The 11,219-nt window shown below is 42.5% G+C and overlaps 2 protein-coding genes across 4 annotated transcripts; one reads left to right on the forward strand and one right to left on the reverse strand.

Annotated features, from left to right (window-relative positions):
* Positions 1-2,693: 2,693 nt before the first annotated feature.
* fbxo5 (F-box protein 5) lies at positions 2,694-6,127 on the reverse strand. Its single transcript, XM_086180776.1, has 6 exons — positions 5,943-6,127; positions 4,622-5,236; positions 4,191-4,361; positions 3,960-4,050; positions 3,482-3,709; positions 2,694-3,401 (listed from the first exon to the last, which is right to left on the reverse strand). The coding sequence occupies exons 2-6, from the start codon at positions 5,188-5,190 to the stop codon at positions 3,141-3,143; spliced, it is 1,320 nt and encodes a 439-aa protein (XP_086036902.1). The 5' UTR covers positions 5,191-5,236; positions 5,943-6,127; the 3' UTR covers positions 2,694-3,140.
* Positions 6,128-6,925: 798 nt separating this feature from the next.
* On the forward strand, positions 6,926-11,161 carry mtrf1l (mitochondrial translational release factor 1-like). Of its 3 annotated transcripts, XM_086179682.1 has the most exons (9): positions 6,935-7,027; positions 7,828-7,970; positions 8,065-8,144; positions 8,289-8,393; positions 8,613-8,691; positions 8,805-8,968; positions 9,409-9,526; positions 9,626-9,762; positions 10,682-11,161. In XM_086179682.1, exons 2-9 carry the CDS (start codon positions 7,943-7,945, stop codon positions 10,892-10,894), a joined length of 924 nt encoding a protein of 307 aa, XP_086035808.1. In that variant the 5' UTR covers positions 6,935-7,027; positions 7,828-7,942; the 3' UTR covers positions 10,895-11,161. The 3 variants fall into 3 exon arrangements, with proteins under 3 accessions (XP_086035806.1, XP_086035807.1, XP_086035808.1); XM_086179680.1 differs by having other exon boundaries at positions 6,926-7,970; XM_086179681.1 differs by having other exon boundaries at positions 6,926-7,970; positions 10,686-10,883.
* Positions 11,162-11,219: the final 58 nt, after the last annotated feature.

An 11,219-nucleotide genomic window follows, 5' to 3' on the forward strand; every position in this document is an offset into this window, starting at 1 on the left:
CTCCTCCTCCCATTCCTGTCCTCGATGTTAATCAAAGGCTTGGTAAACTCATCACTTCCCTCTAAACTTTGCCTCTGCATCCACATTCAGGCTGTTGAATTAAATCCAGAATCAACTTTCTTGCTGGCCTTTATTTTTTCCTTTTAGGCTCCAAATCCCCCTCTACATCTAAACTCTTCCCATCATCCAAGTTATTCAAAATTCCCATTCATACATCAGGCTAATTTAACATGTGAAGCTGCAATCACTTTACATGTATTGATTTTATCAATAAAGGTTGATTGAATATCCATCCATCCATTTTCTACCTCTTATTCTGTTAAGGGTTACAGGGGGTGGAGCCTATCCCAGCAGCTTTCGGGCGAGAAGCGGGGTTCAACCTGGACGGGTCACCAGTCCATGGCAGGGCCAACACATGTAGACAGACAACCATTCACGCTCACAGTCACACCTACAGTCAATTTAGAGTATCAATCAGCCTCGTCCCCTCTTGATGTCTTTGGACTGTGGGAGGAAGCTGGAGTACCAGAGAGAACCCACACAGGAACAGGGAGAACATGGAGACTCCACACAGAAAGACCCCATACCCGAGCCGGGACTCAAACCCAGAACCTTCTTGCTGTGAGGCAACAGTGCTGACCACTGCACCACCGTGCCACCTTGATTGACAATTAAACTGACAAAAAAAAGGATGTAGTTTTCACAACAGGGTCCTTGTCCTGCTAATGTGGAAGACGTATTTCAAATACTAAGACTACACATTCAATATTTCATGCATCCACGCACGTGAATGGGTGCATTGTGGTTCCCTCGCTTTCTGACAGTGTTTTTCCACGTCACAGGACTTCCCAATGGAAAAAAAAATCCAATGCAAGAACTGACACATCGCTGAGAGTTGAATAATGTTGATATGCGTCATCACAACAGAGAGAGAGTGAGAGAGAGAGAGAGTGAGAGAGAGAGAGAGAGAGAGAGAGAGACCTGGGGAAGAGACAGGGAGACAAACGGGTCATCTTCCAAATGTCAGAGGTAACATCTAATGTCAGTGATGCTATTTGCAGCTTCGCAGTTCCCCCAAACAAGCGATGACTGATTCAACCAGAGTGTCTTATTCTAAAGGAAAACGACAGTGGCGTTTTTACTCGGAGACTTGTGAACATGTGATTCAGATTCTCTGAGATGAAAAATGCAGATGGTTTCGTACTGACAATAACAAACAACACCTCTCTTTTGTGGTCCAACTTGACGGTACTTTACCGGAAGTACAAAGCAAGGTTGTGACAAGGTGTCATACAGCATGAAACTACAATGAAAGAACGTTTTGAGTGCTCAACAACTAATATGCACATCTTTTTCTTGATAAATTCATTGATGTTAAAATATCATTATCCGACGATGACCTAGGTTTGCTCTGCTAGCTGGACTTCCAAAAAAGTGTGTTGGTTTTTCCTGATCAAGAACCAAGATGGACTGTATTAAAGAAGAAAGCAGGTCTGAAAGTGAAGCTGCTGCGTGCTGCGTGACCTTTCTTCACTTGGTCTCTTCCCTCAGTAGATTATCACCTCCCATTGCAGAAAACAAGTACAATAAAATACTAAATTGTAGACGTCAAAACAGAAACAGGAGTCCACAAACCAGTGACAGCTGGTAGGTCCATTTTTTATACAGTCTGTGATGTAAATATGGGAGCTGCGTGCGCATTTCAGTTTTTTTTGGTTATAACTTCTACATAAAGATGTTGTAGTTTAGACTTGACAAAGGACCTCCAGAGAGTCTTGGAGGTCTGACATTTTCATTGAATGTAATAATCTTCTTGTGTGTTCCCTGCACTTGCACATTCGGTTGCAGGTACCGAGTCACCATCTAGTCAACATTAGTCAGTTGGTTTTCAGCAGAGTCGCACGACTACTCCCAGAAGGTTGTGTGTTTCAGTGCCATGTGGAGCAGAGCCCTGTAATATTCATTTTTACACTGGGTGTTAAATAAATAAGAGCTATGAGTCAGAGTTAATCCAGAGAGGCTAGAGAGAAAACACTGCCATCCAGTGAATGAAACCAGAACGACAAGCCAGACGGGATTCATCCAAGAAACTTTTCTCAACTCTTCACCCACTGGTCTGGTTATCCACCCCAAGCGGCTGTCTGTTTTGGCCATTAATGCATAACGTAACTATTTCAGCCACTCATCCATTACATCGTTTGAGTAGTTGTACAGTGGGGATATTTCAACTGTAAACTTTGTTTCATTTCCTGAATGCTTTCAGCCATTTTGACTATTTTACTCTCCAGTTGTGCCAGTTTTGAATGCTTATTACCTTTGGCTGTTTTCACCATGTAGCTTCCAGAGTATTTGATGTTGAAGGGTTACAGCTGAATTATCACTTCAAAAGTAGGTCAATTTCCACTGCAAAGTAAAAAAAGGATACTATGAAGATGCGCTGTTAAACTTGCTGTTTAACAAAAGTCATCATTCAAAAAAATTTAGGTATTTTCTCTGCTGCTTTCCTCAGTTTCTGGGAAAAGAAATAACTTGTGGGCCAAGACTTCTCATTTTTATACCAATTCCATATTCAAAGTTCTAACTCACCTGCTTAGTCACTTCCTATAAAAATATTAAAACTGCCAAAATGACTTCTCACTAATTCTACACCTTTAATCTGTAATAAAGAAGCACAAAAACCATAGTATAAGTTTTATGAAAATGTATTTACAGAACATACAAATACAGTACTTGTCAACATTGAAAGATCTCCTCAGGACCAACATTTATTTAAAACAAAATTACAAAACTATTTAAAAAAAGCAGTATACAATATATTTACACATATTAAATCTTAAAATATAAAAATGTATAATTTAAATTTTTCAAGTCACTTCTTTCATTTTTTGGCATCAAATAACTTTGTCGCTCATGGATGTCAACAGTTTCAGCCAGGTAACACCATGTGGGCCAGTGTCCCAGATGGAAGTGCTTCTCTCAGCTCATTCCGTCAGGCCGACCTGGTGGCCTGCCTGTATCACCACGGTTCACATTTAAAGCCACTTCCCGGTGGAGCTCATGTGCAAACTTTCTCCACTGTCCAGAGAAAGATGACCAGCCCAATTAAAAAGTTCAGCGACAAAAACCTCAGTCTTCCTCCATCACAGGCGTCTGATATTCCTCTTGCTGCGGGCGCTACCTGGAATGATCGATGTTGAGTCGGAGGTGGGAAAATGGAGGCGGGGTTCCACCACCCGGCAGGGGGTTGAGCCGTGAAAAGCTTCCCGGCAACAAGTGCAGAAGTCGAATTTACAGTTCGAGCGCGTGCACGTGGCCCTTTGAACCTCAGCAGAATGCGTCGCTGGTGAGCCGCATCGCTTGCAGGGACGCAGAGACTCGTGCTGCTTTAAACTGCTGGCAGCCTGAACAGAAGAGTAAAGTTAAAGCAAGGTGTGATGATTGACAGCTCATCTTTGTACCGTCTCTGTACACAAACACTCACTTGTGTGTATTCACTGAAGCGTGCACCCTGGGAGGTGGACTTGCTGCTCTTCTGAGATGTAGCAACTCCTCTGTTGACCCCACAGCAAGAGGTAGATGAGGCTGGTGATGACGACGAAGATGAAGAACTTGGAGTGGCCAACGCCTGCATGCAGGACAGCACCACCCTGGACACAGCTCCATCTCTGGTCAGTCCGCAGCCCCTTTGTCTCAGAGAGCTTCTTGACTCCTAAAAACAGTAAAAACTAAAAATTAACAGTTGCATAGTTGTGGTTTCAATCTAAAAACCCAATCTGAGGAGAACCAAACTTACATTGTTAAACACAACATTTCCATCATGAGGAATATACCAAATACACAACCAAAACACTTCGACATTCAAGTGCTCCTTCTCTTGACTTGCAGAATTTAAAAAAAAAAAAACATAAAAATGATGTTACTGCTCATGTAGAAGTGTGTGGTTTTGTGCGTTTCCTCACCTGAAGTGCCGTCTCGGCTCGCTCACACCTTCTCAGAGCTGCGGTATCTTCACAGATGATTTTCCTCCATGTCCTGCTCACTTTCTTGCAACTGAGACACAGGAAATGGGAATTCAGGGAACAGCTCAAAGACATTGTACACAAGTCTAGATTAAAATCTCACATAAAAACTTGCTCCTAATATGTACTTTTTTTTCAGGCTAGAATTTACATGTAGGCCAGTTGTTTTACCTGATGAGATCCATGTCTCCCAGCAAGACCAGGATGCTGGTCAGAACGCTTTTCATGTTCCTGGACAGCAGAGATGAAAACATGTCGATATATTCCTGCCCCATCTGGCCTCCGATCACCCGATCCAAAAAATGACTTTCGGCCACTTTTGAGACGATGCTCCAGTCATATCTGGGTCAAAAATTACAATTAATCATGATTATTACACTGCTTGAAACACCCTGAACTAAAAAACAAGACAGTAACACACACATGCTACAATGCCCTGTGAAGTCATCAACTGCAATGTCACAAATGTCTCACAAGACCACTTCTTGGTTTTAATCATATAATATAGTTTTTGAAAATGCAAAAACAGGTTAGGTTGCATTCTGCCTGGCAGCATGCTACTATTAAAGGGAGTTAAGAGGAATACAATGTTAATGTGGTACCTCTTATTCTTTTGATAACTCTTGGCAAGCTCTTCACACACGGCCTGCTGGAACTTCAGTAAAGGTAGGTTGGGGTCACAGTGTTTCTCAGAGGGAGTGGAAAACAAAGAATGTGCTGCTTGTCTCCCTTTGGAACGATCCACAGGTGTGGAAGCTACCACCAGTGAGCAGCTGGAGCCGGTTCCCTTTTGATATGGAGATGCTTTTCTCCACGGTGCTCTCTTTTCGCCGCGTGCAGCAGTAGCAGATGGCGGGTCATCTTCTTCACTCACGTGGTGATCGCTGATCTGACTGGTGTGCAGAGACATGTACCCACTGTCCTCCAGGCCGTCATCCAGGGTCCTGTCATGTTCTTTGCTAGCGCTGTTCTCCTTATCATAGACTGCACTGGTGTCTTTGAGAGGGAACAATGCCGGGCCCACTTTAGCTGGCAGATGATGTGGTTTGATGAGGGGGGGCTCTTTGACAGGTGAAGCTTTCAGTTGAAGCGCCTTGGAGTCAACAGAAGCTGGAGCAGAACTGTTCTCTGTCTTCTTCATCCTGGCAATCTCATACGAAGGGCACTTCATGGTGGCTTTCTTATAATGAAACAAACCCTGTATAACTTTTACATTCCTAGAGAGGAGACAAAACAGAGGAGAGTTAAGGATTTACATACGTATAGTGCCGGCCATGCCTGTAGAACATGGCCTCCCCTCTGCAAGCTAACTTCGCCACATACAACATCAAATGTACTAATTAGGTTTCATGGAAGGAAAGAATACAATAACTATCATATGTATTCATAAACTCCAAACTTGGTAAGACTGTCCTCCGCTAGATGTTTTCCCAAAGCAAATATAGCATTTTGGCGCGTCGTAGATTTGGCGGAAAGGTAACGCTGTGACGTAAGGACAAGTTATGCGTTTTGCAGACTCATCCTATCAATGTAAGGCATAAAATACAAACTTTGTTTTAAACAAATCCCCTCTTTGAATATGTATGAATTGGTGATAATGGTGTCAGCGCACAAACAGAATCTAACTGACTTTTCGAAGTTATGAGCGCGTAATGTAGAGAAAGTAACTTCAGCTTGTAACCATTGAATCTTGTCTTATGAACACTTATGTAATGAACATCTAAATACTATCAATACTAAACACTACATTTTGAAACAGCAAGTGTTTTCAGCTTATATACGAGTTGCAGCAAGCCCTAAAAGGTCTAAAACAATAAGCTAGCCTGTAAGAGCTGCTAACATTACTCACGAAAACGCTTTTTACTTCTGTTAACGTTTGCAGTTCGGGAGCTGAAAGCTGCTAAATCAATGCCTTCAATTTACCTTTGTCGATATCCAACGTTAGCCCACTGTGGATATCCAGGCTTAAATGCTCCACATCCACGACTGAAATTCCGCCAGTTGTTGCCCCTGGTTTGAAATCCGTGCGTTAAAGTGCAAACCAATCACATCACAGCGCGTATACGTCATCGCGCGGTCGACGTGAACCCACCGGTTTTTCCGTCCGATGTGAAACACGCGTACTTAAGGGCGCGCCAAATTTAAACTGGACTGGCGTTGCTCATTTCTTCATGGGATTTTTTAAAAATTATTAGATACACGTTGTGTATATTTCTGTTTAATGGTAAAAGATTGCACCCACTTTATCCTTAAATAGTTGCACCATACAACACTTGCATCATGAAATGGAGGGTAAAACAACCGTTTTTATTTGTAGCAAAACCTTATTGATTTAGTGATGTAGATAATTAGGAATACAACAGACCACTGACTGAATCACGCGTGGAGGTGAACCTTCTCCCCCCCCCATTACTTTTATATTTAAGGGGGAATGTACACTTTAGTCACAAATGTCATCATTTAATGCACATTATCAAATTACATTTGTAATATTTTTGACATTTGTCAAACAAGAAGGACCAGATTACACCGCACGAATAGAGTATACTAGTTGAGCGTTGTATTCTTTCAGTCAGGAATCTCAGATGGACATTTAACACCCCTTCCTGGAATGTGGGAAGCAGTCGCTCTTTGACTGAAACCAGACAGGGGAAGCTGGAGCGGGGGGGGTTAATGGCCCTGTTTCCCTTCATTTTAATATTTATATAGTAGCTCGAGGGAGAAAAACGAAGGGTCTCAAATCCTCGCCCTTAAAATCTGTGTAGATTTTTTTTCCTTTCTAGCTTTCAAACTAAAACCAAAAATAATGATGGAACTGGTGTTAGAATCAGTAGCTACACTCACGGAGAAACGTCTGCTTTAATTATGTCCGTAGAAGAAGACACATCGCCCACTGCGCAGGCGTGCTTTGTATCAATATGGCTGCGCTCTGTAGGGCGGTGGTACATTTGTCTAGGAAACCCTATATAATGAATAATTGTCAGTTTTTGGAGCATTTGTGACTGAGGGTGCGTCGTTGTTTCCACAATGATCTTTTCAGCAAAAGGAGTTATCCTCATCGGGCCGTATAACCGTTTGTACACGACTTTATGCGAAAGCTTAAGTTAAAATCTTTTGAGTTGTTCTATTTATTTAACATCATCATTATGTTTTATTGTCCAACCCGTGATTGCAGCTCTTTAGTCTTGTTTAGTTCAAAATAATAATTTTTGTCTGTGTTTGGGTGGTGGTCGTCTTAGTTTGAAAGACCATACACCACGGATTGTGGTTGTGGGCAACATTTTCGTATTAAAAAGTAATAATTTCATTAAATCAAAGCACTGCCTGTGCACATCAATGAGACCGAATTGTTAATTTTCTGCTTTAGATACACAGCAGTTGTTTTTCACAGCAGTAATATATACAGATATTTTTTGTCATGAGAGACAGCATATTCAGCACACATTTTTGAGTTAAGTCTGGTCCAATGCGCTGTTAGAATCTGTTTCTTCCTCATACTGGAGTTTCAAAAAATGCTTAATGCAATGGCTCACAGGATAGCCTTGAACCTCCTTCCAAGGGGAAAAGATTGTGTCAACAACATGCTGAGATTTAATTTTCCATCTTCAACAAATGTCCTCCAACCTCTTCAATTTCATGAACGCAGCCATAATTATTGTAGCAGAACCACAAGGACTCTTCACACCGGTGTACAGCTGATGTTGGCAAAGTTACTAACACTGGATGAGCTGTTTGCCAGGAGGTCCATGCAGGACCACCTGAAGAAGATTGAGTCAGAGTATACTGAATGTCTAAACGTTGTCAACAGCAGTGTGACAGAGAAACAGTGCAGTCAGGACAAGCTGCAAGCCAAAAGAACCAAAGTATCCCAGCTGACTCCCCTGATCCAGGTCATCCAAGAGCTGGATCTTAAACAGAAAGAGATGGAAGAGACTGAGATGCTGATGAAAGGTGAGACAGTTTCTATATCCCCAGCTCTTAAATCATTTGGCTCTAAGGTTATATGTCGGTAGAGTCAGACTCATTGTGTACCATTACATCCCAGATGAAGACTCAGCTCTGCGAGAACTGGCTGAGCTGGAGAGGGACGGATATTTACAGGATATCCAGGATCTGAGAAAAAAGGTAATCAGATGACAAATGATGATTTTTTTTTAATTAATAACACAGAAACAACATTTGCAATGACAATTTTAACATTTGAACTGGATTGACGCATTAATAGGTTTTTGTTCACTTTTTGTGAAATCCCCCTTTCTCACCAATCAGATCTCAAATCTGCTGGTCCCTGTGGACAAGGTGGATCTGAGTGATCTTGTGGTGGAGGTCACAGCAGGTGTTGGGGGTCAGGAGGCCATGCTGTTCACTGCTGAGGTCTGGAAGTTATTATATTCATTACAATGCATGCCCTGTCGCTGTTGTTCAGATTATGGAGTTTTTGGAATGTCACATGACCAGGCACTTAAAGTTTTTACAATTTAGTCAGAACTCTGGTGCTGAAATGAGAAGGACAGCGATGATGAGGAGGGACGGCTCTTCATAGCACAGAAACAACCTATACATGAAGTAAAGTTACATATATTTCCTCTGAAGGTGTTTGACATGTACCAGGGCTTCGCTCAGCACAACGGCTGGTCCTTTGACATCTTGGAACAAACAACCAGTGAGCTAGGTCAGTGGAAACACACCAACACTTGTGATTGTAGCCAGAGTAAAATATTAGCTCACCCAGTTTGAGGAAGCAGTAATGCCAAATCCTTGTACGTCTCTCTCACCTGTGAACAGGTGGACTGCGTCACGCCTCAGCATGCATCAGCGGCCCTCAGAGCTACATGAGGATGAAGTTTGAAGGTGGAGTTCATCGAGTCCAACGGGTCCCAAAGACTGAGAAAAATTCCCGCATGCACACCAGCACCATGACTGTGGTGGTCCTTCCCCAACCCACTGAGGTACCGCTAACAAGATGGACAGGCAGCAGGAACACAAGTGTGTTCACCTCTGTCCATTCCTCTTCACTGGTAACAGCAAGTGAATGAAGTAAAAGCACAACTGGTAAACAGCCTTTGAGGATAAATAAGTCACATTCAGGCACTCTTTAAGTATTTTTCAAGGTAGAGTTTCAAGATTTTCCAGCACTTCAAAGGTTTTGGTCTGCTTGTCAGTGGTTTTAGATTCCAAATGACAGCATGGATTTTTCTATGGTAGTCATCAAGGTCTCAGTCTAATAACGTGATATTTTGGAAGGGTATTTGACAAGTTTTAAGTGCTCAAACTATTAATTTTTGCACCAAATATATGTATTAATTATAGCAACCCCCAAATTGCCAAAAAACACCAATACTTACTTAAATGTTGGTATAAATCATGAGTGTTTGTGTGCTCTTTTCAGATCTCTTTCACAATAAACCCAAAGGACCTGAAAATAGTAACAATGCGGGCAAGTGGAGCAGGAGGTCAACACGTCAACAAGACAGACAGCGCAGTCAGGATAGTTCACCTGCCTTCAGGTAAAAAAAGCAATGTCTTACAGTGGACAGTGAGGTGCGGGGCTGCTTCTACTCTCAACAAAAGCAGAGTGGTTTAAAACTTGCCTGTGTGTTTTCCAGGCATTGTTGTCGAGTGCCAGCAGGAACGGTCCCAGCTGAAGAACAAGGAAAAAGCTATGACGTCTCTGAGAGCGAAACTGTACAGCATCAAACTGGAGGAGGAGACCAGCAAACGTAACAACCAACGTAAAATACAGGTGGGACACAGACAGATGGAGGGAGATTATTCCCTACTAGGCTGCTATGAGTCCATTTACATGACAAGAGTATCAGTTCAAACTTTTCACAGAAACTTTTTTTGGTGTGGGTTGTTTAATCATCCATCCGTCCATCCATCCATCCATTTTCTACCTCTTATCCTGTTAAGGGTGGTGGGGGGGCTGGAGCCTATGCCAACAGCCTTCAGGCAAGAGGCGGGGTTCACCCTGGACAGGATGCCAGTCCATCACAGGGCCAACACATAGAGAGAGACAGCCATTCACATTCACAGCCACACCTACGGTCAATTTAGAGTATCAATCAGCCTCGTCCCCTCTTGATGTCTTTGGACTGTGGGAGGAAGCTGGAGTACCAGATAGAACCCACACAGGAACAGGGAGAACATGGAGACTCCACACAGTGCTCCAGCCAGGGCTCCAACCTGGAACCTTCTTGCTGTGAGGCGACAGTGCTGACCACTGCACCACTGTGCTGGGGTTGTTAAAGCATGTCTTCCAAAAAACAATATCTTTGGAGTATGTTCATTTTTTTGTGTCTATTATGTCTGATCTGTAAGATAAAGAGATTGTTGTACAAATGATTTTTTGTTAGGTGGTTGCGTTTTTCCCTCTTCTATCATGTGATGCATCAAATATCATCAGATTAACAACATTAAATTGTAATAGCCAGGTTTCAGCCAGCAGAGGGCAGTCACTATGCATATCTAAAACCTAATATGTAGACTTCAAAAACTTTCCAATAAAAAGTCGAGATGTGGACCAGAATCAATCGACATCACTTCTAGATATCCATATACGTTGGTTTTCTGCTCAGAAAAAAAGGCAAAGGGGTTTGGAGGATCAAAAGTGATCCACCATCCTTCCTTCCTTCCTTCACCTTCACCCTCTGCCTCTCCAGATAGGTACCAGAGGCAGATCGGAAAAGATCCGGACTTACAACTTCGCTCAAGATCGGATAACTGACCACCGGATCGGCATGACGGTGCATGACATCAAGACGTTCCTGCTGGGAGAGGATCTGCTGGATGAGATGAACTCCGCACTTAAGGAATTCTCCAACCAGGAGATGCTCATGGAAATGCTGGAAGAAAACAACCACAGGGACTCCTGAGATTAGCTCTCATACTCAGAATAAGGGATTTTGTGGATTTGTGCGTCATCTTTTCACAACTGAGATATGGTTCAATCCATGTGTTTCAAGTTCTGCAAGATAACACAAGGATCGTGGTGGTTTATCACGAGAACAAGTTGGAACCACTTTGAGAGATTCAGTGTATTTTTTTCATTCTGTCTACACATCTCCATATATGTCTCAGACTGAAAAGCAACGTCCTTGTAAAGATACAAATGACTCATAAAGCTTTGCACGTGAGCAGAAGCTGTAATCATAAATTAATATTGTCTTCCACCACATTCATTTCTGGCCACATTTACAT

The sequence above is a fragment of the Aulostomus chinensis genome, chromosome 16 (genome assembly GCF_037954235.1).
Source record: "Aulostomus chinensis isolate RoL2024-O1b breed Wild chromosome 16, RoL_Achi_v1.0, whole genome shotgun sequence".
Taxonomy (NCBI): Eukaryota; Metazoa; Chordata; class Actinopteri; order Syngnathiformes; family Aulostomidae; genus Aulostomus; species Aulostomus chinensis.

What these genes read in the sequence shown, in the direction of transcription:
- fbxo5 (XM_086180776.1), bottom strand. Translation starts at nt 5,190, where the DNA reads ATGAAGTGCCCTTCGTATGAGATTGCCAGGATGAAGAAGACAGAGAAC. An exon ending in GAGCCGAGACGGCACTTCAG is followed by an intron (nt 3,710 to 3,959) that starts GTGAGGAAACGC and finishes TACTGTTTTTAG; the next exon opens with GAGTCAAGAAGCTCTCTGAG. An exon ending in GCTTCAGTGAATACACACAA is followed by an intron (nt 3,402 to 3,481) that starts GTGAGTGTTTGT and finishes TCTTCTGTTCAG; the next exon opens with GCTGCCAGCAGTTTAAAGCA.
- mtrf1l (XM_086179680.1), top strand. Translation starts at nt 7,532, where the DNA reads ATGCTTAATGCAATGGCTCACAGGATAGCCTTGAACCTCCTTCCAAGG. An exon ending in GATAGTTCACCTGCCTTCAG is followed by an intron (nt 9,527 to 9,625) that starts GTAAAAAAAGCA and finishes TGTGTTTTCCAG; the next exon opens with GCATTGTTGTCGAGTGCCAG. An exon ending in ACAACCAACGTAAAATACAG is followed by an intron (nt 9,763 to 10,681) that starts GTGGGACACAGA and finishes CTGCCTCTCCAG; the next exon opens with ATAGGTACCAGAGGCAGATC.